The sequence below is a fragment of the Eubalaena glacialis genome, chromosome 9, assembly GCF_028564815.1.
Source record: "Eubalaena glacialis isolate mEubGla1 chromosome 9, mEubGla1.1.hap2.+ XY, whole genome shotgun sequence".
Classification (NCBI taxonomy): Eukaryota; Metazoa; Chordata; class Mammalia; order Artiodactyla; family Balaenidae; genus Eubalaena; species Eubalaena glacialis.
In genome coordinates, this window is record NC_083724.1 from 37,759,880 (window position 1) to 37,786,449 (window position 26,570).

Below are 26,570 nucleotides of genomic sequence, written 5' to 3' on the forward strand. Positions count from 1 at the left end.
CTCGCAATATCTCGGCATTATATAAGACCCTCAGGACTCAGCTGTGACCTTTGTGGAAACAGAAGAAATCCCCAAATGACAAAAGATTATGTTTCTGGCACTCGGGCAAAATGGAGACTCAAAACAGAAGTTACATTCTTGTGGTATTTCTTGCACATCTGAGATTCGTACCCGCTAGTCCAATCTCCTGAGCCCTTAGCCTCCTTCCCTACTGGGTGTGGGCACCACAAGGGAGGTCTGTCTCACTGATTGGAATCATCTCAGCAAGTACACACACACACTCACACAACTCCCTACTCCCGGCTGCTGCAGCCTGACACAATGGGGCAAAAGCCTCAGACAATAGCTCCAGCAGCTCATGCCAGCTGGGCTCCGTCACCCCTGTTGATTGTCTCAGGGTCCCTCTTTCCCTCCCCTCCCCACACCCTTTCCCCCAGGAAAAAAAAGGCAGCACAGAACCAGCAAATACTTCATTGGAGACACACCAGACTCCACCTGCATCAACTCAGGATACCAGCCACCCCAGCCCCAGTCCCAGCCCCATCTGTCCTGCATCCCCCTCCCAGCACAGCACAGCCCAGATGCTGCCTCTGGGAAGGAAGCCTGAGCCCAGAGTTGCTGAGCTGCTGGGAAGATCTGGAGACTCAGCTTCCCCAGGATGGACTCCGTTTCCTTAAGAACGATGCCATGTCCTGAGAGGGCTTGATCTCCCAGGGAAGGAATCCATATCCTCGGGAGGGTTCCATACCCTGGGAAGGGCTCCACACCCCTGGGGGGGACTTCTTGGTCCTGAGGGGGCTCTGTGGCCCTGCACGGGCTCCAGTCCTTAAGATGCAGGAGGACTCCAGGCCCTCGGGAAGTGTGCCAGGTCCCTGAAGGAGTTCCGTGTCCTTAAGAAAGACTCCATGTCCTCAAGAAATACAACTTGTCTCTTATCCCTGGGAGGACTCCATGCTCCCAGGAAGAACCCAAGGAAGGGCTCTCTGCCCCGAGGAAGAGTTCACGTTCCCCAAGGGCAGCCCAAAGCCCCTCTCAGCTGGCGCAGATGCTGCTGACAGTGGCCCCTCCCGGGCCCACAAGGCCCAGCTCCTCCTGCTCATTGATGCACAGCTGGTAACCGCAGCCCCGGGCCCGGGCTCCAGACGGGACCTGGCGGTCAGTCTTGGCACGAGGGGGCAGCAAGAAGCCCACACTGCCAGCGATGAGCATATGCCAAATGCTGTGAATGTAGAAGTAGTTGTCCCGGGTCTCCACAAAAGCATAGAGCAGGATGGCACTGCCCGCGATAAGGCTGCCTGGGCACAGGTAGAAAAGCCAGCGGCGCCACGTGGGCGGGTAGCAGTGCCGGCGGCGGACGCTGCGTACTGTCTGGGGGAGGCAGAGAAGTGGGGCTCAGGAACGCGAGGCCTTGGAACCCAAGCCACTGCTGGTCACTCTCAGGCTTCCCCTGAGCCCTGGTGGTGACCTGAAGGCATCTGCCAAGACTGGAGTGCAGCGCTGTGAGCAGCACAGTTATGACGACAGGGTCCAAGCCCACCTTAAACTGGGAACCAGATACCCAAGTCCCGGCACCCAAGTCCTGCTGGGACCTCCCCGCCCCCAGCCCTCCCAACCTTACCCAGGCTGTAGCCAAGATCCCCAGGGCAAAGAGACTGGGTCCAAGCAGGTTCCAGAGTCCATGCCGGTCAAGCTGCAGAGCCATGGACAGCAGCATAGCCCCCAGCAAGTACAGCACCTAGAGAAAGAGGTCTCCAGGGGCTGGGCCAGGATGGCGAGAGGCACTTGGCAATGCCCCCAGGAGAGATCAGGAAGTGGATTTCAAGTAGACTTTGGCTATGGTTGTCCCCCAGGGCCCACTCTGGACTGACCTGCTTGACCACAGGCTGTAAGCGAGCCATGGCAATGACAGTGACCCACACGGACATTAAAGAGCCCAGGAAGTCACAGAACTGCAGCACGTCGTAGTCCATGATGCAGAAAACCACAATGCCTGGCTGGTCACAGGCATGGTAGAACTGGAGGAAGAGAGGACAGGCATTGAGAGAACTTGCGGCAAAGGTCCAGGTTTACAAAACCGGAGGAAGAGGCCATAGGGGTGGCGTGCTGCTGTCAGAAAAGCAGAGGTCAGAGGGCACAGACAGAGCAGAACTGGGAAATGCCCAACTCCCCACCCCTGAGAAGAATGTGGTAGGGAGGCCCAGTCTGTGTCTTAGGCTGTACGTACGTATCTGGCAGCCCTGAGCCTCGTCCTCACCTTCCTAATCTTCCTGCTTCTGGAATGTGCTGTGAGAGAACCAAGCCAGGGGATCCAGGTCTCTCAAGCTGAGGCCAATCCTTGCCTGTATCCCCTTGTGCTCGTGTGGGTCCCACCTGTAATCCTGGCCCAAGCTCTGAGGCTGGAATCTGGCCTCTTGCCCTGTCTGTTAGCTCAGACTCTGAGTTATGCTTCACCTTCAGACCTTGCACTAATTGGTCCTCTGCATCCTCTCCCGCCCAATGCCATGGGGGAAGGGGGGGGGGGACAGTAAGAAAAAAGGCAGTCCCTAAAGCCATGGAAAAGAGCATGGCACTTTACACCACAGGAAGAACATAGGGAAGAGACAGTGCTCACCTACCCTACACTGTGGGGAACACAGTAAAGAATAGGGTATTGAGGAGCTTAAAGGTGGGGTGCAGGGGACACAAGTGGAACTGGAACAAGCTATACTGGGCACCCCAATTAAGGAACCAAGCTCTGCCATCAGCCCTTGGGTCTGTGGTCGCAATCCCTGTGCCCCCACTGGACAATGCTATCAGGACCTCTGGCAGCCTGCATTCCCTTATTGTGAAAACAGTGACCCAGGGATAACCTGAGTTCAAGTTTATTTTGTCTTGGAACATTTGCTGTCACCTTTCTTTGAACTTCTGTGTAGAATTTAGGTAATTTGAGTACTTATTGATGCTAAACACTAAGGCCATGGATGGTTTCAAGAATATCTGGTGCGGAGATGCAGGAACACGCGTCCTTCTATATCATGTGCCTTACGAGCCCACCCAAAGAGACGAGACTGGGTAAGGTCTCTGAAGACAAACAGCTCTGACCGAGAACAACCATCACAGTGGCATGCTCACTTCTCCCATCTCCCAACGTCGCCCCTACTCCGTGTCAGGAAGAATGGGTTATTATGGTAATGGAAGCAGGGTTAAGAAAAATTACGAAGCTATAATGGGAAAGAAAAAGGTTTTGACTTATGTAAACTTGACCAAAATCTACTCATTGGAGCTGAGTTTGAGACACGCCAGTGGATTTTAGGGGATCAAAAAAGTCTCTTAAGATTCTGCGAATCAATCTGTTTCTGTTGATTCTGCGCATCAACCTGCACTTTACCCCAGGTCCTCAGGGAGCCATGGCTACTGAGAGCACCTCTTGATAGGAGAAACAACTCAGTGTAGTTGCCAGGATTGGGCTGAAATGCATCAGGCTGAACTGAAGCTGGGGCAGGAAGGCTGTGTTGTACCATCAAAAGGCAGCCTTTGAAGTGGCTTGATCACTGACTGGAAGGATCCTCTAGGCACTACTTTCAGCCCACATCAGTTTCTTCATCATTCTATCAAAAGGCAACCCTAAGTCACAAGGGCTCTGAGCCCAAAAGAGAGACAGCCTTACAGACCTCAGTGAGACAGGTATCCAGGCCTCCAGAGGCATGGCTCTGGGTGTGGGTAGGGAGGGGGCAGGGATACTCAGCCCACAGCTGAGGAGAAAACGGAGCAATATCACAATTTCACTCACTGGCAGCAGTGGGGTCTCAGTAACTTCTGGGGAAAATGAAAATGGGAGAACCTAGTCTCCTGTTTGAATGAGTCAGAGCTAAGAACGAGAAGGTGGAGGCGAGGTCAGGAAGACGAGTTCAGGGAAAAGAAGCATTATATCCCGAACTCACAGCACAAACCATGACACCGCAACCTCACTGAAACAGCAGCGACCTTAGGGAAAGCAGGTGGGAAACTGAAGCAGATCTGTTGTGAAAGCTGACAGAAGCCAGCCCAGATGCAGAGTTGCCACCAACAGGATGGGAAAACAGACTCAAAAGTTTAGTCTTGAGAGACAAAGGATGAGAAAGAAATTGCTAATGTTTCTTTTGAACCTGTTGAAGATTTCATCCAGTCATTCAAATTGCAAAATGTGTAACTTCAACCAACAGAGGGGAAAGGGTGAATAACATAAGGGCAGGGACAAGCTAGGAGTTTAGAAAAAGAAAAATAAATGAAAAAGAAAACTCAGGGATATTAATTGACATTGGGGAACCTTGGGTTCGATTCCTTTGCATTTTAAACTGCCAAGTCTTAAACTTGTGTACCTATCCTCTTTCTTTCCCTTCACTTTGGAGGTAAAGAATGTTGTCCCTTCAGGAAGAGACTGCTCTGGACTTACCATGTTTTAAGTGAGTATCCCAGGCTTTTCAGAGGGTTCATAAGTTTGGCGACATAAATCCCTCTTTTATATTATTAAATAGAGAAAATGAGTTCTTACTGGGAAACTTGGAGAGACTTTTCATGTGGGTCCATATCAGTATTAGAATTAATGTTTGAATATGCCTCAAAGGTTTATTTTTTAATTCTTTCTCTTATATGTGATTAATTGGGAACTAATTTGGTTCCTAAACAAATCAATATTTTGGCCTTTTTCTATTTCTCTACCTCCAAGACTGGATATACATACTACTGCTCACTAAATTACCCAATACTGTTTTATGATTTGGATTTTATTTTAAAGCATTAATTTCACCTTTCACACTTCACCAAGCGCTTGTTTCATATGCCTGACTTTCAGGTATATAGAAGGAAATGCCCAAACACTTCTGGAAGAGGGACTTGTAATAAATCTTTCAATCTCAGATAAGAGAGGATAAATACCAGCAGAAAAAAAGCAAAGCTGAATCACCTAACATTGAAGACACATCTAAGAAAATAATTAATTGAAGGCTGAGTTCCTCCTACAAATTTCTACATTGAAAAAAAGAGTGGGGAATAATGGAGAGATCATCTCTGGAGTGGAGAGGTTTTGGGGGATATCATCTCTCTAATCTTCTATGACTGATTATTCTGCAAGTATACTAGAAGGTCAAAGAGATTGTTTAAGGTTGTAGAAAACCCTTAGGAGTAGAGTTAAATTAAAACTGCAGTGTGGGGACTTTCCTGGTGGTCCAGTGGGTAAGACTCCGTGCTCCCAGTGCAGGGGGCCTGGGTTCGATCCCTGGTCAGGGAACTAGATCCCACATACATGCCACAACTAAGAAGTCCGCATGCCACAACGAAGATCCCGCGTGCCGCAACTAAGGCCCAGTGCAGTCAAAATAAATAAATAAATGTTAAAAAAAAAATAAAAATACATAAAACTGCAGTGTGAGGTGAACAACACGATCTACATTTCACCAGTCCTGATGTGGCTACTGTCACTGCTGAATGTCCAAAAATGCCATCAGTAAAGTCCATCACTGACTCCCTCCCGGGGCACACTTTGCTAGGGAAACCCACCAACAACCTGTGGCAGCTTGCTTCATTGAAACTCAACCCGGAGGAGACAGCATCTTGTCATCATATATTCTAGGCATATGTTCGTCTCTTCTGCCTGCAGTGCTTCAGCCTGCTTTACTATTCATGGAGCAGGATCCATTATCGATTGCCATGGCACCCATTCAGCACCATCTCTAACCAGGAGGCACAATTTATAGTAAATGAGGTAAAGCAAATTGCTCACCACCATAGATTTCACTGGTGTAACCACTTACCCATCACCTAGAAGCAACTGGCGCAACTGAAAGTTGGAGTGGGCTACTGAAGGCTGAGTTATAGTGGCACCTGGGAAACTCTACCCTGAAAGTCTGGAATACTCTCCTATATGTTTGCCACACAGTATGTGCCCAGTAAATTTTAGTCACCTTATAGTCATCTTATACTTTATGCCATGTATATTCATGAGAGAATACCCCCACACTAATAAACTTTCCCTTACGCAAAAAAAAAATTATATATATTATATATATATATATATTGCACTATTGTTGTCTCACTGAAAATTGTGGACTAATTTTTAGATTAGTATTCCTTTTGCCATCAGCAATAAAAAGAAGTGGTAGAAATAACACAGAAAGATTGGGGGATTTAAGAAAAAAAATTCAGACTACTAACTGGCTTCTATTAGTATAATCTAATTTGGCACCTTCCTCAGCTTTGGACATTTCTTTACTTACAAGGTAATTTTGGAAAATTATCCTAAATTTTTTTTTTCTGTGGAATTTTATACTTTTATTACGTAACTATAGTTTGTCTAATGCTCCAAAACAGAGTATCCTGGCACTACAGAATTTAAAATTGGAGATGCAAATATATCCAATCCATACAAAGATTAGAATATTTGTACTTGGGATAGAATGAAACTTCCTGCTGTTCTCTTATTTTCTGCTTCCGTTTCCTCTTGGAAACAGTCATGGGATTTTGCCAAGGGCCACTGAGAATTACTTGTGCTGGTGTGAGGAACAGAAGAGGTAATAAGGAGGTGGGCTTGCAGCCAGGATCTCAGCAATCAGCAAGGAAGGCTGCAGGGGCCCCAGGATGTCAGCTCTGTCTGGGTCTTTTGGGATCCAATTACAAGGACTCCTCTAGCACTGTGAAGGACATGTGGCTTGAACTGTATGAGTTAGAGGTGCACAACCGCAATGTCTGATATATTTTCCCTGTGATTTCTTGTATTTGGTTTGGTTATATTTCCTGACCTTTTGATTGGCTTTTTATCTTTTAAGAATTTGAGAATTACTGAAGTGAGGTCGTTAGTATTTCTACATACTCCAGGACTTCTGAGAAACTGAAGTCAGGTTAGAAATGTATCAATGCACGCTCACTGCCCTATGCAAGGGGAACACTACTTCTCAGTGATTACATGAGAGGGATCAGGAGGCAGGCTGAGTGAGAAGTTTGGTTCTACCACTCACCTCAGGCCTTAGGCAAAGTATTTAAACTTTCCTCATCTGCAAAAAAGGGATAATAATAATAGCAATACCTCTCTATTATTACAGTGCTATGGGGAGGATTCGACGAGCAATGTCTGACACACAGCATGTATTCAGTAGATGCTGTTTTTCTGTTATAGTTATCTGAACTGTCGGCTATATACAAAATCAAGTGCTGGGTTTGTGGCTTGCTTTGTTTTGCTTTTTTTACTTACTTACATTTTGCATTTTAAACTCCTGAAGAACAAAGCTACTGTCTGCTCCCAGGCCCTGGGTAGGAACTGACACACTACTCCCAGGTGTAGACTGTCCTGGATTTGAAGACAAGGAAGAAGACTGTCGCCTACTATGCTGGTGCTGATACCTGCAATGTGACCAATGGGTCCTTAAATGGAGACTGCTGAGGAATGAAATAAGTCTAAACTAAATAAAGAACAGGAAAGAGGGACAACAGGAAACCTGCCTGGGAAAAATGAATCACAAGTAGCTCTACACTTCGGCACGTGTGGAAAAAGAACAGGAGTCAGAGCAGGACTTTACGCAACACCTCAGAGCCAGTACCTTCTCCTTGATCATTTGCTTACTGCCTTATTTAAGAAAGTGGAAGCACTGTATGTGGTGCCTGGCACTTTCGACTCCCCCAGTGTTCCTGCTAGGGGAAGGTCTTTTCTTTTCAGGATGATATGCCATCAAATCCAGAAGATAAGAAGTCATCTGATACTGAATACCCTGAAGCCAATGCCCAGAATGCTTTGTGAAGTGCAGGAGAATGGATACGCTCTCCTCACACGCTCCAGGCTCCTGACACACTTAGGTGTTCTTACTAATTGCGAACCACATTAGATCTGCACATAACCAAGAGTGCGCTGGTGAAAGAGCTGTTGCTAGAGGATTTAATGAGCAACAATATAAAAAGGATCTGGAAACTAAAAAAAAGAGAGAGAGAGAGAAACAATGTTGAATATAAAAACAGAGTGGGGCATTGTCAGAGCAGGTCTAAAAAGGGGACCAGTCAAACAAAACTGGGGTGTGCTGTTCTCATGCAGCTTAAGTGGCCAAGGTCTTGCTACATGGCTCGGTTACAGCCCACTGTTCCTCACCTGTGGAGAAACAACCAGGACCCTAGAACATGACTCAGTTTCAGGACATTTGCCCCCCACTTTCTCCTAGATGATAAGTAGGATTTTTGTAATTTGGATATATGTCTGATCTATTAATACTGGACAACAGGGAGGCATGTATTGGTTTTTGTGATATCCTTGTTGCTAAGACATGTGGAAAAGTCTGAATCCATCTAAGATGTTTACAGTGCTCATAGGCAGGCACTGTACATCACAAGATACCAAGAGCCCAGGGATGAGATGAAAAGATTCCTAGATGTAGCATCTCAGGGGAATTGTGTGGACACAATTCCAAACTGTAGGTCAGAGTTTCTCAGCCAGTGTGTTGAGGTAAAGGTCCCCTCAGCACTTAGAGTGGACAGGCAGGGTGCGGGTCGCTGGAGACCCCACACTGTCTCCAGTGACTATCTGTTATCTTAAATCGCAAACAGCCTTGTTCATATATCCCAATGTGCCTTATAAAAATTATCATGTTCGCATGCCATGATACGAAGTGGTCAGGAAGCACTGCTGTACAGTGAAGAGGAGACATTCTCATACCATGAAGGTGTAGACATCCCCAAACCCCGTGGTGGAAATGTAGACTCTCACCCCCCACCATGGATAAGGACTCGGTGAAGACACAGATGCCACCGCATACCGTGGAGAAGAACATGGTGAAGGTGTAGACAGCCGCTTCCAGCACATATCGACCCCGAATGGCCAGGACCACGGGGGGCAAAAACATGAGGTTGCTCAGGCAGAGGAGTAGTGTGGACAGAAGCTGGAATCCGTAAGTGAGCGCATCCGCACTGTCGGTGCAGCCCCAGCCCCGCCATCCTGCGGATGGGAGAGGCACAGGGTGGAAGAGGTGAGAAGGCAGCCCAGGCTTCAGCCGACACTTCCGCTGGCGGCCTCTGCTCAAGCCCGACGCCACTGCCAGAGGAGGGTGGTCCCACCCTGACTCCGCCCCCCCTCAAACCCGGCTACTCAGGCTGCCACCTGCCTCCCGACCGCCCCGGGTGGGCCCCCTCGCCAGCCCAGCCCGCTCACCGGCCTTGCACTCGCAGGCCGCGTACAGGTAGTTGTGCGTGCGCAGCAGCTTGCACTGGCCGTACGGCCCGCAGTCGTCCACGCACGGGGACAGGAAAGTGCGCAGCCGCACCTCGGCCGTCGCGTTCCGGCACCGCACGAACCTGCGCACAAACTGCCAATCAACCGGGCACGGGCGCAGCCGCGCCCCGCCCCGCCGCGCCCCGCCGCGCCCCGCCCCGCCGCGCCCCGCCGCGCCCCGCCGCGCCCCGCCGCGCCCCGCCGCGCCCCGCCCCGCTCACCGAGGCCCCACCCCGCACAGGGAGCGCAGGGTCAGGAACCAGGTCCCCGTCTGCGGGAACGGGATTCGCAGCCTGGCCACTCGGGAGGTGGCACTGACCGTGAGGAGGAAGCCGGCCAGGGACTCTGAGGGGAGAAGGGAGGAGTCAGTGTGGGGTCAGGACCTAAAGAACCCTCACCCGCCTGCCCCCAGTTCCCAGATGCCCTAGCCCATCCTTCCTCCATACCCACCCCCGTACCCCCGACTTCCAACCCCCGCTCCTTCCCCGGTTCCTCACTCCACCTTTGGAACAAGTCATTGCTGCATCCCCCAGGCTCAAGGGCACCTCGTGAGTCAGGCATCCGAACACTGTCACATTTTCCTGGCGCAGGGAGCTCTGGGCAGGGCGGGTATAAAGATGAGGCGGCCACACCCTCCAGGTCCTCCCACCAGCACCCCCGCCAGACTCCTCCACCTCTTAACCCCTCCAGGCCCTCACTGGACACCCTGTTCCTAAAGGTGCTCTCCACACGGAAGCACCCTCCCCACCCCTCACCTCCTCGTTCTTACAACAGAAAAACTGGGAAACACCAGATCTTCCACAGCACAGATCTTTCAAAAGACTGATGAGAAGGCAAGGCCACTTCTGAATCCTTTCTTTGGGAAGAATTGTTTAAATTCTGTCCAGGCAAGAGACAACACCCACTTTTTCAGTCCTACCTAGCTTGATGGGGGGAAGGGGAAGAGCACTATTGCTGGATGTAGACACTAGTTGTAAACAAAGGTGATTGTAAGGTTCGTCAGTCATCTTCACATCTTCACCTGGGCCTTGAAGGCGGGAGGCATGTAAAGAAATGCACTCTTCCTCAGGTGAAATGATTCTAGGTACTGAGCAGTGGTAATAGGACGCCTACGGGATTAAATGTAGCAAGCTGGCTGGGATTAAAAGAAACTGGATATTCACAGGAGTAAACGGAAAGGGTTGTCTACAAGAATAAAGGTAACAGGATGCCATAAACTCACCTCATTCAAGAAGGATTTGAGGCAGCTTATTAAATACATATAACAGGATAAAATAAATACATGAGGGAAATTTACAAATCTGTCCCTAGATGTGGGCCATATGTTTGCTGACTTCCAAGCAACCAAAGCAAAGAAGAAAACGTGAGTTACCACATTTGTGAGTCCACAAGATAAAAGTCAGAGTCTCAGGAGAAGCACTGCACCCAAAGGGGTGGTTCTCAGTTAAATTCACATCAAAGAAGCACTGTGTGCTGCCCCGCCTCCTATCCTTAGCTGCGAGAGTGAATTTCATACAACTTGTTCATAACTTCCCTCAATGCAAGCCCAGGGCTATATGCCAAAGTATTTTTCAGCAAAAGCCATTCTGGTGGGAGCCAAAGAAAAAATGTCCTCTAGGTATGCAGTTCTCTGAGCCAAATGTCCAGTTTTTGATCCAAGGGAAAACATCAAAATACTTGAGGAAAAGATCAGAGTAGGTGTGCCAATATACCTTTCAGAATAAATAAAACAGGCTGTCTGAGGTGTGCAGCAGTGTCATAGCATGCAGATGGCTGGAATGTTAGCAGATGCCTTTTAGAGAAAATAGACAAGAATGCAGAGAGAGACAGGGCAAAGCAGCAGGGGAGGTGGGCCTCTCCTCTCAGGATACTGAGGAAGAGTCAGTATGGGTGGGGCTGGTCTCTGACATAGGCTCTATAGTTTCAAGGTCAAATCAAGACTTCACTGTCATTGCCCAAAGGCATGGCAATAAGCAAACACAAAACATATACAGTCTTAGCCAGAACACAGAGGATTTGAGTATGAAAATAAGGAACATCTTGGGGTTGAAGAGTCAGCTCTGTCCTGACCAGCAGGATCACTAGAAAGTTCTGAGCCATGTCCCATAAAACACCACCTCAAGACACAGACCAGGTCTCAGGTGGGTGATAGGAAAATGATCCCTGCCCCAGAGCTGAGGGATAGTAAAGTTAAAAGGATATTTGGCTGAGGGAACAGTAGATAAATAATTAGATCAACGCCAACCCAAGACAGTTGCCAATGGCCTGACACAGGGCTCTGTGCCCTCAGCCCAGTCTTGTTCAGTGCTGAAAATAATGACTAAGAGGTTTAGAAGGCCAGCTTTTCAAGTGTGTGAATTACACAAAGCAGTGAAGATGCAAGGTCCAAACCAGTGTTAGGCAATGCCTCAAAGATGGACATAAATTCTTCCACTCAGGTTAAAAAGTGTGCTGCAAAAATATGAGATAGGAATTGGCAGCGGTTCACATGAACCAAGCTCAGGGCATGAAAATGTGCATGGTCCTTGGTTACAACTAGATAAACACATCAGTTAATTTGGATAAGGACTAGGAGGACATATACCAAAAAGCTAAGCAGTTGTGTTATGGAGGTGTCTTCCTCTATTTTCCAAAGCCTTTATATGTGATCCTATTATTTTTATAATAAAAATGTATACAATTGTTTTGAAGCAAAAAAAGGAAGAAAAGGAAAAAGATCCAGAGGTCTTAGTCCACCACAAGCCTCAGGTGATCCCACAGTGTGAGGCAGCAGCTGAAAGAGGTAACTTGATCTCAGGCTGCACAAATGCTGCCTGCCACCCAGGTCAGACCACCTTGGATCACTTATTTCAGAGGCATGATGACCAGAAGTATGACCAGAAGTATGACCAGAGGAGACAGCAGAGGATGAGAAGTCTAAGATGCTGAGGCTGTTCAGCTTTGGCGAGGCTGAGAGGCATCCGAAGGGCTGTTAAAATTGGATAGGGATGCAACAAATGTACCACACTAATGCAAGACGTGAGTAATAGGGGACACTGTGTGGGGAAAGAGGGGAACTCTCTGTACTTTCCTCAATTTTCTGTAAGCCTAAAACTGCTCTGAAAAATGTCTATTAAAAAAAAAAAAGGGCTTCCCTGGTGGCGCAGTGGTTGAGAATCTGCCTGCCAATGCAGGGGACATGGGTTCGAGCCCTGGTCTGGGAAGATCCCACATGCCGCAGAGCAACTAGGCCCGTAAGCCACAACTACTGAGCCTGTGCGTCTGGAGCCTGTGCTCCGCAACAAGAGAGGCCGCGATAGTGAGAGGCCCGCGCACCGCGATGAAGAGTGGCCCCCGCTTGCCGCAACTGGAGAAAGCCCTCGCACAGAAACAAAGACCCAACACAGCCAAAAATAAATAAATAAATAAATAAATAAAGGCGTTCCTTTAAAAAAAAAAAAAAAAAAAGGACGGGGTAGACTACTGGATATAGCTTCTGGGGCAAAACAAAGGTCAGTGGGTAAAAATCCATGGAGGCAGACTTTGATGGAATGCCAAGAATGCCTCTAGCAATCAGAGTGGCCTCAAGAGGTGGTGAGCTCCCCATCACAGGAGATATGCGAGAAAAAGTAAACACCTGCCATAGAGAGAGGCCCTTAGTGAGTGGCAGGTAAGCCTATAAAACTGGGAAAATCCAGACCGCTCAGCTGCCCTGGCTGACCCAGCCCATGTGTAGTAAATACTCAGGGCATGTTTGTTGACCAGAATTGGGCTGAGGCATGGTCTCTAACCATGAAAGGTGAAAGCAACCTAGACAGGCTTCCTGGAGGAGGTAAGAGCCCCTTCACCCCGACACCTTCCCCTTCGGGTTCCCCCAAAGGGCGACCTCCCCACTCTCCACAAATAGTACCACGTTGAGCTGGAGCTCCAGGCTGAGGACGCCTCCGCTGTCCAGCACTGGCAGAAGCCTCAGGGCAAACACGGCTGGGCGTTCAGGGGGGAGGGCCACGCTGGGGCCAAAGAAGACGTAGAAGTGGACGGAGAAGGTGTCCAGCTCATTGCGCAGCGTCGGGCGCACTGGCCAGCAGTGCTCAGGTGGGGATGTGGCCCCGGGGCCCTCGGCAGGGGCCCCGAGGGATGACGGCTCTGGGGGCAGTGGCTGGTTGCCAAGTGACTGGGGCATGTTCATGGCAGCTCCGGGGACCAGGGCATGGGACAGGCTGGGCTGTGGGCACTCTGTGGGGCAGAGGAAATCAGAGCTGAGGCCTGCCACCCTCACAGCCCTGCAGCCCCACCACACACCGGATCTAAGCCCCACAGGGTATAACAAAGGGTGGGGAGGCTAAGAACTGGAATCGAACGTCCCTTTGGCGTCTGGCATCTAAGGTCACAGGACAGGGTCCAGGGGCTTCCTAGTGGTCACAGCTAATGGAATGTCATGTTGGAGGGACTCAAGGTCATCTCTCCCGCCCCAAGGGCAGTGAGGACACTGCTGAAACAGGTGATGGACCCTCTCACTGACTTGCAAGGGCTTTGGCAAGGACCATGTCCCAGAAGTCCTAGCTATCCCCTGCCTACTCCAGGACACTGAGAGATTAAATCAAGGAGAGTAATGAGGTCCCTTAGTGAGCCCCAAGTCAGGTACCAAGAAAAGATCTGAAGGTCTTCCAATAACTTGAAGCTCCAAGTGGGAGGGTTTTGGCGAGTAAAGGAGCCTGGGCTGGGCCGGGGAGGTCGTATGGACGTGGCCGAGGACCAGTGAACACAGCCACTGTGCCTGCCTCCTCACAGCCATAGAAGTCGGCACAAGCTGGGTGGCTGGCGCAGGTGTGGGGCTTCTGACCTTGCAACCGCACGCACAGCTGGAAGCAGACGGTCCTGCCAGGGCCCCGGGATGGAGTCTCCACACGCACGTAGACCCAGTGCCCCCATGGGGGCAGTGCCAGCTCCAGCTGGCATACCGAGGCACCTCCACAGGCCACAGAGCTTGAGTTGTGCAGGGGTGGGGCCTTGGGACGTAGGCGCAGCGTCAGGGGGCAGGCGGATGCCCCGCGGCCCCCCACGCACACCAGCTGCGCTGAAACCCTGTAAGTGAAGCTGGGCACAAAGACCCTGGGCAGAGGGGAGGTTGGAGGTGAGAAAGGACAGGGTAGAGAGAGGTGAGAGGGACACAGGATGAGGGAGACACTGGGAAGAAGGGGTAGGGGACAGAAGAACCGGAGGCCTTTTCAGGTCTTCCCCTCTGTGCTGGGAGAGGGGGAGGCAGGGGTGGGAGCCGCCCTGGGGCTCTGGGTGGCTCAGCAGTGCAGCCTGGCCAGAGGGAGAGGAGGATCAGCAGGTAGGCTGAGGCCGGGGAAGGAACACGGGAAGGGCCCGGTGCGGGGCAGTATTTGACTTACTTGTACAGGGCTGAGCGATTGTGGAGGGAGAGGGTCTGCTCGGAGGGTCGCCCAGGCACCAGCACAGCCACGTCCAACAAACGCCGGACAATCAGCTGCGGCTGAAGGAGGTACTGACACTCATCCTGGAGACCCTGGGACACAAGCAGGGGTGGCAGGAGACAGCGAGGTGCTACTAAAGGAAGGCGAACAGCCTGCTGAGGCGGAGGACAAACCTCCTCTGGCCCTCCTGCTTCTGGGGCTGTGACCGTGGTCCTCTAAGCTCTGGGTCCCTCCTAGGTCTGCAGGATCTGCTGGGATCCTCAGCATTGGCTGAGGTTTAGGGACTCAAAACTGGGCCCCTCCTGACAGTCAGGCCTTCCCTGCCCCTCCTCCAATAACCCCTCCTCCTGAGCATTCCTGGACAGCCCCTCAAGGTAATTTCAAACCACCTCATTCCCCTACCAGGCCCTCAGGAACTTAGAACACCAGCACTCCAAGGGCACTAGAAAGCCCCTTAAAGGCTTCCAGTCCAAACCTCCCCGCTTCCCCCATCCGAATCTTTAATTTCCTTTATTCTCCACCTGCTCCTCCCAAGTGCTTGTCCAGCCTCTGCTTTAATACCCCCAGGGAAGAGCCACTCTGCCTCCCAAGGGACCTCCAGACTACAGGTAACTTGAGAACAGGAACCTGGTCTTATTTTGTTCCCCCAGACACAGAGCCTAAAGTAAAGTGCACCCCTCACAGATGTTTGCTGAATAAATGAATGAATAAGCAAATCAACCCAGCTGGGGACAGCTCTGACCTGTATGAAGCCAAAGCCTATCTTCTGTCCCCCGACCACCGCTCTGCCTCAGGGGCCCACAGATACATCTGCTCCTTCTGCCTCAGTCTGGGTTTCCTCTGCCACTGGAGGAGAACCGCCACATCTCCCCAAGCTACTCTTCTGGATAAAATCCCTAACACTTCTCTACTCGGGGGGGACACCACTCTGGCCCTGCAGCATCTCCAGTGAGGATGGGCCCATTAATTCCGGCTCCTCTTCTGTGGCATTTGCAGCTCTCTGGGCCCTCGATCCTAGCAGTTCAGGGGAGGGGGGCTCCTGATTAGGCTTCTCTCATCTTCTGGACAAATGGTCTTATGATGGCCCAATAAACTAGAGGCCACTGTTCACTTATGTGGTTATTCTGACCGAGACATACCATTAGCCTTGACCTAGGACAAGAATTCCAGGCTTTGACATCCCACTGAGTTCCATGCCACGGAACAAGCCAGCCAAGGCTTGTTTGCTGACTTTTGTTTGGTTTTGTCTGTTTGTTTGCTGACTTCTAGCAAAGCTCCACAAGGTTGGAAGGGGGCCTTGATGGATGCCAGGCCGGAATATCTCCTTACCCTCTGCCTGGAATTTTCCTGTACCTTTTGCATCACTGCACCCCCAATGCCTAGCACACCACCTGGCACATACTAGGTACCAGAAAATATCTGTTGAGTTAAAGAACAGGTGTCAAAAAGAGGTCCCTTCAGAGAGCTCCTGAACCCACCTCGTTGCTCAGAGACCTCCATCTCTGATATCCAAAGCAGATGTCCCTCATCTTTTGTGTCAAGCCCTAAGGACCAGAAATACTCTCACGAGTTATTTCATCGACCCCACTTCCTAACGTAGGAATCACCACCACAATAATCTTGTGGTGAATGAGCCCTAAGGGTGGGGACTCACACTCGGGAGATGGCCCCTGTCCTTACTACACAGTCCAGAGGGGGGAAGAAACACTTTCTTCCACGTTTTGCTTGCTGTTGCCCTAACTAAAAGATCAGTGGACATGACCTCTCTAGTTAAGATGTGCTCCTTCCTTAAACTGTATAATGTGCATGTCTAACACCTCCCTTATTGTGGATGGGAGCGTTCAGTCAGTGGAGACCAGGGAAGATGCAGCAGGGACCTTCATCCTGTAATGGAACCACAGAAAGGGCACCAGAAGTCAGGTCCTCAAGAGCTGCCAAGTGAGAAAATCCAAACTCAGTCAACATCAGTGGTCTTGGAAGGAACAGAGCCAAAGCAAGGCAGCTTGAGGGACCAGGAGGGCCAAAAGTGAGAAGTGGAGTGAGAAGCAATCTGAAAGAAGCTGGAGTGGAAGGCCTTAGATTGATTCCTAGACTGTCCTAGTATAGGTGGGCTGAGTTTCTTTAGTAAGGTCTGAGCCTCTGGGTGAGGCCTGCAGACTGAAGATGCCCAAAGATCTTGGCCTTCTCTGTGGGAATACTCCAGCACTCGGCACAGTCCCGGCCCACAGTTAGCTAGCACCAATCAACATGGAAGTAGATGAGCACTGGGGAGACGGCAGGGGGCAAGAGTGGAAGCAGGGAGACCACTTAGGAGGTTACTGTGGTGGCCCAGCAGATGGCTAAGGGAAGGTGTGCTAAGAGTGGAAACAGAAGTAGATGCATCCGGGGCATCCTTTAGAAGTAGAGTCAACAAGACTTTTTCTTTATGGATTAGTTGTGGGGAAATAAGGGAAAAAGAAGAATCAAGTATGACACCTAAATTTGGGGCTTGAGCAACTGGTGAATGGCAGTGCCATTTACTGAGAAGATTAGAGAACAAAGAGGCTTAGACTGGGAGAAGTGAAATAGGAATTAAAGAGATTTTGACTTGAGGCTTTGTTTGGATATGTACTTGCTAAGTTTGAGACTGGTCTTAGACATCCAATCAGAGATGTCAAGTAAGCCACTGGATATAAAGTCTGAGATTCAAAGAAATTAGGACTCACTTAATACACCTGGAAGACATGAACTTATAGGTGGTATTTAAAACTGTTGTGCTGGAGACACCTAGCAAGAGAATGAAGAAATAAAAAGGAGTTGTCCTAGGACCAAGCTTTGGGGTACCACACGTGAAGAGATCAAGCAGAGGAGAAGCCAGGAAAGGAGACAGAGGAGTGGGCAGTGGGCAGGAGGAAAATCGGACAGTTCTGTAAAGTCACAAAGGACAAGAGGAGAAAATGTCTCAAGAAGGAAAGAGTAATATAAGGAACTAGGTAACAGCTAGTTACTAGTTAACTCTGGAGAGGAAACGTGGGGACTGAAAGGGGACAAAGGGAAGAGGAAGACTTACTTTTCACTGTATGCCTTTTGTACCTTTCGAATGTTGTACCGGGTGCATATATTACCTATTTGAAATACAAATAAAATAATTTAGAAGGAGGAAGAATAACAGAAGGAAGACTGTTAGCAGATTTGAACCACTTCAGTTGAGATACTGAGCCACACTTGGTCCTAGTGGGTGGATTCAACTGAATCCTTTCTTCTGTACAATCTGCTCCTTTTCTTTCCTTATTGTTGTTTTCATTCTTTTATCTGCTTTCATTTACTTTCAAATCTTGGAGCTGGGAAGAGGAAGCATTCGAGGAGAACTGTGCCCCAGACATTTGGAGAACTTCCCCTAATAAGCCATTTGGGTGCCAGATGTTACCCACAAGCCAAAGGGCAGCCCTTCAGGGCAGACTGGCAGCTGGACACCACAGGAGGAACACATGCGCCACACAGGAAAGGCAAGGAGATAGAGGGCACAGGTCAAGACAGAAGAGGCTGACAGAAAGAAGGAGAAAAGGAAAGGAGGAGAAATGAGATCAGTTTTGGAAACATGAGTTTGAGAAGATGGCAGAAGGGCAAAAAAAAATTGCCAAGCCCCCAGTACGTGCCAGGCTCTGTGCTGGGCGCCAGGAATACAGTAGTGAATAACACACACAGAGGCCAGCAGAAGTGTGGGACCACAGCCCAGGAGAGGGGCCTGGACCAGATAAGTCACTTCCCTTTTACAACCTCTTAAGGCTCCCTATCACTCTCGGGATAAAGTTCAAACTTCTAGGCCCTTCCTGATCTGGCCTCTGTTCACCCCTCCAGCTCCCTCACTCACCCCAACGACCGCCCCACACTGAACCACTTCAGTTCTCCCTTCTAAGCTTTAGCCCATGCTACTCCCACCACCTGGAATGCCCTTCCCTGCTTTCTCAACATCAGGTCTCACTTCCTAACAGTTTCCTAAAACCAACTCTCCACCACACTACCAAGCTGAGTTATCCACCTCTCCTTTGTCCTCTTAAAATACCTCCTGTATCTCACTAGTACACATCGTATTTATCTGTGTCCCTAGCACCCAACCCAAGGCCTGGGACAAAGCAGGTGCGCAAAGACTACGGTCTAAAGGGAGGCCTGAACTCATCCCCAAAGCTGAGGAACAGTGCTGCCTTCTTACTGCTGGGACCGTTCAGTCCCCACCCAAGGATATCCCTGAACCCACAATAACTTCCTGTGTTGGCCAAGCCTTATGGGAAGTCAGGACGATGGGACAAGGAGGAGGCGAGCAGAGAAGACGGAGCCCTGGAGGAATGCTCTGGACAACCCACCCATAGGCTTGATTCTAGGGAATTAACCAGAGAACTTAAGAATCCTTACAGGCCCATATAAGATTCCAGAAGATAATCAAATTCTCAGAGGAAACACAAAGAAGATCTTGCCCCCCAACCTCTAGAACAGGCCTGACTGGAGAGCTCTGTCTCTCAGGGGGTCCACACACGGCTGCCAGTCACAGGCAAGGGTAACTGCGCCCTCTTCTCTCTAATCTCACCACACCCCAGGGATCTCTACGGGGTAGGAGTCCAGCTTGCAGTACCAAGTTTCCCAGGCCCCACTCGCTATATCTAGATGCAAATGGGCACGTCAAGCCTGGTTCTGACCTCTTCTAACCAGGCTTCAGCTCCCATAATCCCAGCCCAGGCCTAGGTGCCAGATTCCTCCTGCTCAATCAGAAAGGTTGTTGGATAACTACAGCAGGGCTTCAGAAAGATCTTCTCTTCTCACAAAGAGAGTCAAGAATCAGAGCTGGGACCAGGAACAGGCTCTTTGGGATTTGGCCAAAGACCTAAGAAGACATTCCTCCTGATAGAAGAACCCTTGGTTCTGATGGGAGTCAAGAACCTAGAACCCAGAGCCACTTCCGGGCAAGTTCACAACATGCTCTCACCCAGGCCTGCAGGGCTCCCAGGCCTGCAGAGGAGGTTCTCCTGTACATCACTCTCAGGAGAAACTGGTCTATCACTGAGGCCTCGAGACGCTCCCTCAGCCTGAGTTCCCATCTCTGACAACAGCAGTGCCCATACACTTGTCCCTGTGTAATTCTCAGCTCATTCAAAAGCATTATAACACCTCTGAACGCTGGGCCTCAGCAGGAGGAGGAGAGGGGAGTCTGACACAGTCCAGGGCCCCTGCCCTCAAGGAACTCACCCTGGAGAGAGATGGCCAGGTCAAATCCTCACCTGACTGGGAATTTCTGCCCCTCCCAATTCTCAGTGGCCAAACCCTACTCGCTTTCTTGTTCTTCATGTCCTGTTCTTTGAATCCTGCTCAGCTCACGCTTGGCCCTTTGCCATGACCACTGACCCCACACCCGTGGCCATCCCACTCTGACATGTCCACCTCATCCCACCCCCCTTCCCACCAATGGACAGGAGCAAGAAACCTTCAGGTCCTCTCACAGTAATGAAGAGGTCTAGCCTGCCCAGCACCTGGGAGTGGCAGGAAAACTCTGCAGCATTTCCTTCCCCTCCAAACCAGAATGGAGAAGCAGCCTGACCTCAGCCCTACAACACTGGAGACTTTAACAAACTCTGCTCTATGAAATCACTGCCGATGTTTGAGGGAAAGAGCGTCAACAATCAGGTTGGACGCCAGTTGCCCAAAGCCTTCTCTTAACAGGAGAGGGCTTCCCTGCCCCAGAGTATTCTCTTACCATCTTCCATAAGGTGTCAGGAGCTAAAATTACGATAGAAGAGGAACGTATACTCCCAAATGGACTAACAACTGGGCTAAAGCCTACAAGAGTCTGCAGGGCTATCACCAACCAAGACGTAGAACAAGACTAGTCTTGACCCACCAGGTGACCTGCTGACCTCTAGCTATGCCCCACACCAGCCACCCTTATGCTGTTGCCCACCCTGGCACAAGGCTGGTGTGCCAGGTAGCCCAGAGATGGAGAAGCAGCTCTGGCCCCTCCTGCCCTGGACAGTATCAACCCACCTTGACAGAGATGTGGCCGTGGGCCCGGGGCAGGTGGGCAGCCAAGAACCAGTCCCCAGGTAAGGGGCTGCTGACGTTAAAGATGCCAGAGGTGCGGTTGGGCAGTGTCCAGCTGAGAGTCAGTGAGAAAACCCCAGGCACAGCTGTGTCCCCTGGGAAGTGTGTGTGCAGGGGATTGATGACAGGGGGTGCCCCGGAACGGAAATACCTGGGGGACCAGAATGAAGAGAAGAGGAAAGCAGGCAATGGGGTGGGACATGGAAAACGGGGGAAAGAAAGGAGAACTGTCATTTATCGTCAGTAAAACAAGTGGATTCGCTATACTGACCCACACAACAAAGTGGTTCCAGGTCAGGGGTCAGAACATAAGGGGCAAAAGATCAGCTCGGGCGCTCACACAGTCATACAGTAGCCAGGAATGGTCAGGAGACAGAGGTCTTGGCCCTCAGCCAGTCACACTTCAATCGGACAAGGGTCAGGGGTCAGGGTCAGGAGGTCAGCTTAGATACTCATAAACTCGCATTTTCGTTTGGAAAGTGGCCTGGGGTTGGACGCGGGGGTCAGGAGGTTAACTCAGACACTCACACAGTCACACTTTGGTCTGGGCAGTGGTCCCCAAAGGTTCCCCCCTGCTCTTTGAAGATGATGAGGTTCCACACGGCCAGGAATGTGTCTTCGGGAACATGGAAGTGGAAGAGCTCGGTGCTGGCAAAGGAGCGGAAGGGACTCAGCTTGCGGGGTGAGCAGGTGGAGTAGTCAGTCAGGAAGAGGCCTCCTGGGGAGCAGGCGGAAGAGAAAGGAGCAAAGTAGGACAGGCCATTTCCAGCAAGCCCCAGGCACACCAAGCTGCCTCACCCACAGCACCGACTCAACAAAGGCTCTCCTCTGGCCGGGAACTGGGTCTCACGCTGCCCTCGCCATCATTTGCTTTAAACCTTACGGTGACCTTGGGAAAAATGACCTCTCTTTACGGATAAGGAAACTGAGGCTTAACGCTAGACCAAACTGAGGATTCAAACCTTGATCTGTCTAAATGCAAAACCAGGACCCTTTTGAGGACCCCACAGCTGCCCCTCACTTAGGAGCCATTGTTCTCCTCTTACCAAGCCTAACTAAACAGCCGTGGATGGTGCACACGCGTGCGTGCATGTACGCGCGTGTGTTTGTGTGTGTGTGTGTGTGCTGGCATGGACTCTTAGGCTACTGAGCAGCCTGGAACTCCACCTGTGGGCTTGGGAGTCAGCATGGAACTGTGAAACTGCCTTGTTTATTTTCTTCCCCTTTCTGTTCCCCTGTGGTCAGGAGCAATAAAAACTCTCAGAAGCTTCACAAGAGCTATCTGTATACTGGCTCAGGGCGGCAGAGGGGAGGGGAAAATGTGGTGAGGCTGCAAGGGGCCTGCTTGGGTGGCAGAGGCAAGGACAGGAGCTGGCAGGCCACCACAAGAGCCCCAGGGAGAGGAGGAAAGGAGAGCCAGCAGGGCTTCTGGGATTCAGAAGGAGGGGCTGGGGGCGCTTCCTGGAGGGAGGCCCAGTGAGGCAGTCAACTGGTAAGCCAGTGGAATCTCAAACCACTTGGGAATATTCATATCCAGACGAGGCTGGGGTGGGAGGTGGGGAGAAAGTGGCCCTCTGTAGCTGAAATGCCAAGATACCTGATCATGGCTGTTAGGAGCAGAGCCCAGTGAGCAGGAAAGTCTGGAGTAAGCAGCTACCAGGCAAACACATAGGGACCAGGACTGCTGTAACAATGAAAAGAACCCAGCAGCTCAGCTGGATAGAAGAGGGCCCCAAATGACAGGCAAAGCTCTGGGGAATCTGTTTTGGAGACTTAAGACCAGCCCCAGCGAAGCCCAGAAGGATGCCCCCAGGACAGATGAGAAGGTTGGGAACTCAAGCAGCTTCAGAACAAGAGTAGGGGCAGTGGGTAGGGGAGACCTTGAAGCAGAGTTTTCAGCCCAGTAGGAAATACCCACAGGCCTTGCCTATTCTGACAGTTTCCCCCTCTGGAGATGGGAGATGTAACTCCAAAAATGAGGCATTTGAAATAACAGAGAAAGCAGCACCTGGAAAGGGAGGCTGCTGAAGGAGGGAACACGGATCAAGGTTGGCCCTACTGAACTTTAGCAACCTTGAGTCACCCTGCAGAGAGCCATCCTATATAGGTGGAGGTCACTAGCCCTAGACTGGCCTGTGCTCTTCAAAAGCCACGGTTATACCCAAGGACTAGTCTGTGCAGTTCAGGCCACATGGTCACTCTCAACTGTCAACAAGGAAGACCTGCCACCTTGCAAGCTGAGCACTGCTCAGGAACCAGAGAGGCTCACAGAGCAGCACTCACAGGGCAGTGGTGATGTATCAGAGAGGGATGAAGGGAAATGAACCAAGGGATGGGGAAGAAAGGTTTCCTAGGAGCCCTGGCTGTGACAACTGGGAGGCAGAAAGCTAAGAGCTGAATAGCCTGGATACTATTGTTACAGGAAAGCAGAGCACTGGAGCACCCCCTGCTGGAATTAGGGAAGGGCTCCTCCTCCTCAAAGCTGGTACCAGGTATGGGTCATCAGATGGGTCATTGCTGCTGTTAGAAGAAATGCTGGCCAGGCCTCCAGTGCAGATTCTCAGAGAGCTGGTGATGAAAGCAGCTAATGACCTTTAGGAAACAATAGACAGACGTGCACAAAGAGCCCTGTGATTAAAGGAACATGGCATGGCCTGGAGAACTGGGGGACTAGTTAAGCCACCCTGAAGTGGCTAGGGGCTACAGAGGTCACAGAATAGCCTGGTGGGAAAAGGGAGTAAAAAGAAGCTGGGGATGCTGGGAGGAACCTAGAGGGCAGATGTTTGAGAAAGCGTCCACAGCCCCATTCACTCCAAGCTTTGGTTTTGGGTTTCACCAGGACCTACAGAGCTGTGTCCCAGAGGAAGCACAAGTAAGGCCCTAACCAAGCTCAGACGAACCTGTCTTGGATGCGCCAGTGCTTCCAGATGAGGCTAGAGTGATTCTCCATCACCACCTGAAACACACACACACACACACACACACACACACGCATGCACGCACACACACGGGCTGAGGCTGGCCCTTCTAGTGACAGCACTCAGTAGAACAAAAGGTCATTTCCTGTAATGGCAAGGCATGCCTGGGTTATGCAACTGCAGTCAGACAAGCCCAAGGATTTGTTGAGACCGACTGTGTCATCATGGTCCTGTGACACTGCTAGTCTCTCCTCAGGTGAAACCTCTCATCACCACCAGGTCACAGAGCACCCCTGCAGGCCAGTGACTAGTAACAGCACTCAGGACAGCCCTGCCTGCTGTGGGACCTAGTCAGTGCTCATTTCCAACCTCATTATAATCCTCCCAAAGCACCTGAAGCTGCTTCTGGGCAATCACGTTTTAATCCACATCTTTCAACTTTCTACAGCTCTGTGGCTGTCAATCACCCTCCTCTCCTAGTCAGCCCAGTATCTGCCCAATGGGCTCATGAACAAAGAAGCTGGGGTGGCAGGGATAGAAGCTATGAATTGGGCTTGACAGAATGGACTCCCCCTCACCCAAACTGAAAAACTGACCTGCCTTCTGCCTCTGTTGAGCGCCCGATCTGCCAGCAGCAGTAATCAACACTGAGCAGTAACCAACACTGAGCCCCTCAAGGAATCTGGCTGGGGGCAGATGGATTACTCATGTATGTTGTGGGAGGCACCCAACACTGCCTCCAACCGGGAACTATCCACTTGGAGGTGACGCTTCAGTGATCTGTCTGCAGGAGGGGCAAGAAGAGCTAAAGAGGAACATGCATGGGCCACAACATGTACCTCCCCCTCACACAGTAACATAGGCACTAAGGACACACAGGCTCACATGCACACAACAGACATGCGCCTACACTTAGCAACACACAAGCATATACACACACTGCGCATGCCCAGCATTCCCACAGATCCCTCAGGTACACACACAGACACATAAGTGCCCAGATACCAGTGAGCATCCACATAGAGCTTGCACATCTCTGCAGGGGCAGTGACCTTTGGCGTGCATTGATCTCCTCAAGCTTGTACACTGAACCAGGGTCCCAGAGCTCACTGAAACGCAGCCCCTCCACCCCCAGCTGCTCTGCCACTTGTTATTGCCAAAGACTTCCTCAGGCACATCCCCATCACCCCTAGAGTGCCACCTGCCAGAGATGGCTGGGGGTTGGGGCCATGATGACTCTTTATTATGGGGCCATCTTTACAGCACATATCCTATGGCCAGGACCCCCTCATCCTCCCACATTCCACCCATTAGGAAGTTGGGTATCTCCCTCTCCTGTCCGAGTCACTTCCTCACTGGATGGTGACCCTGGGCTGACAACTGACAAGTGAGGATAGTTTGTGGATGAAGCCCCCTTGTGGGAAGACAGGGGAGAGGACAGGTTGTGCTTTGAGCCTTTCTGCACTTGGATCTGTTTTCCTATTGGGCATATATTGCAATGAAAAAAAAAAAAAAAACAGAAACAAAAACAAAAAACACCAGTATAGGGTAGGAATTAGGAAATCTTTTTCTAGCCCCACACTGCCACTGACAAGCTGTATGATCTTGGGCAAATTGATCTCTTGCTGAGCCTCAGTTTCCCCATCTGTAAAATAGTCTCCGAGTTTCAACCCTGCTTTAAAAGTGTCAGGAATTATTCCTAAGCAAATCAAGCTTATTTGGAATGAAACTCGTTACAAGAAGAAAACTCATTATAATGGCAACTAACCCATGTCCATGTTATTTTGTTATTTGCTACATGTTATTTTCAAAACTGCTTTCTTAACCCTGTTTTAAGGCATGCCCAGTTCCTCAAAGGTTTAGGCCAGATCTTCCCACACTGGACTAGAGGCTCTCTGCTGGGGGACTATGTCTCCCCCACCAAACTTCATGAGCAGGTGCAAAGCACTCAGGACTTTCTTGGAAAAGCAAGAGTCAGAGTGGAGTCCAGATGGACCCCAAGAAAGAAAATCTTGCAGTCTCTGTCAGCCACCTGCTGAGCCTCAAGCCCACAGCTACCACTCTTCTGACCCTGCCAATTCCTCTCAATTATGTAAGACTTCTTGTTTTTCTCCACTTCTTCCCCAGTGATCTAGTTGCCCAGGTCCCACCTCTCCTGAATCCCTCCAGTCCACCCCTCCCTGCCAGAACCCCATCCCTGCCTCGGTCTTTCCTGCTTCTGCACTCACCAGCCCCTGGGCCAAGGACAGACAACAGCAACAGCAGCAGTAAGGCTGACGGCAGCTGGAGCCCAGACCTGAGTCGAGGCTGGGAGAGGGGGAGGGTATGAAAGAGAGGGCTGGGTAGTGGGAGAGACCTGGGTAAACACAGAGATGAGGGCAAAGACTGGGATAAAGAGTTGGGCTGGGCTGGGCATTGGGACTTATGCAAGGGTAGGGGATGTGATGGAAGGAGGGACTGTGATGGGGACTGGAGGAAGGGCAGGGGTTGGGCCCCGGGCTTAAGCAAATTTTGAGAATGGGTCTGGGACAAGGGCTGGGCTGGGATTTGGGAAAGGAGGTGAAACAGGGGCAGGCGCTGGGATGGGGGCCAGGCCAGGGACTGGAGTGGGGGCCTGAGCTGGGACCCGGATCTGGGCATTCGCTGGGACCCAGGCCGGAGCTGGAACCGATGTGGGAAGCGGGGCGAGGGCGGGGTCGGGGGCCAAGGCCCGACTCGGGATAGGAAAAGGGGCCGGGACAAGGGCTGGGCCATGGCCCGGGGCAGGGGCGGGGCCGGACAGGCCAGCGCGGGCGCTCGCAGAGCTGACCCGCGGCTCCGCTCCCACCCCCGGGGGGTGACCTCCGGTGTCCTCGCGGGCCCGGGGCCGGGGTCGAGCCTGCTGGGGCCAGGCCGGGGACCTGGGTAGGAGTTCAGGTCTGGGCGACTCCGGGCTGCGCTGGACGGGCGATAACCAGGCCTCGCGGC

General features: G+C 51.1%; 1 protein-coding gene across 7 annotated transcripts; it reads right to left on the minus strand.

Moving 5' to 3' along the window:
• Positions 1-958: 958 nt before the first annotated feature.
• On the minus strand, positions 959-26,570 carry TMEM8B (transmembrane protein 8B). Of its 7 annotated transcripts, XM_061200249.1 has the most exons (13): positions 25,832-26,570; positions 21,214-21,403; positions 20,629-20,836; positions 14,578-14,711; positions 14,022-14,290; positions 13,089-13,414; positions 9,702-9,795; positions 9,421-9,544; positions 9,140-9,282; positions 8,748-8,926; positions 1,869-2,015; positions 1,619-1,735; positions 959-1,368 (listed from the first exon to the last, which is right to left on the minus strand). In XM_061200249.1, exons 1-13 carry the CDS (start codon positions 26,355-26,357, stop codon positions 1,033-1,035), a joined length of 2,793 nt encoding a protein of 930 aa, XP_061056232.1. In that variant the 5' UTR covers positions 26,358-26,570; the 3' UTR covers positions 959-1,032. The 7 variants fall into 7 exon arrangements, with proteins under 7 accessions (XP_061056232.1, XP_061056236.1, XP_061056234.1 ...); XM_061200253.1 differs by lacking the exon at positions 21,214-21,403 and having other exon boundaries at positions 25,832-26,103; XM_061200251.1 differs by lacking the exons at positions 20,629-20,836; positions 21,214-21,403 and having other exon boundaries at positions 14,578-14,749.

Bases quoted from the DNA above. Each gene is read 5' to 3' on its own strand.
- TMEM8B (XM_061200249.1), bottom strand. From the start codon at position 26,357: ATGGCCCAGCCCTTGTCCCGGCCCCTTTTCCTATCCCGAGTCGGGCCT. The intron at 14,712-20,628 runs GTGGGTTGATAC...CTTGTGTCCCAG, and splicing joins ACGGCCACATCTCTGTCAAG to GGTCTCCAGGATGAGTGTCA. The intron at 1,736-1,868 runs GTCAGTCCAGAG...CTCTTTCTCTAG, and splicing joins TACAGCCTGTGGTCAAGCAG to GTGCTGTACTTGCTGGGGGC.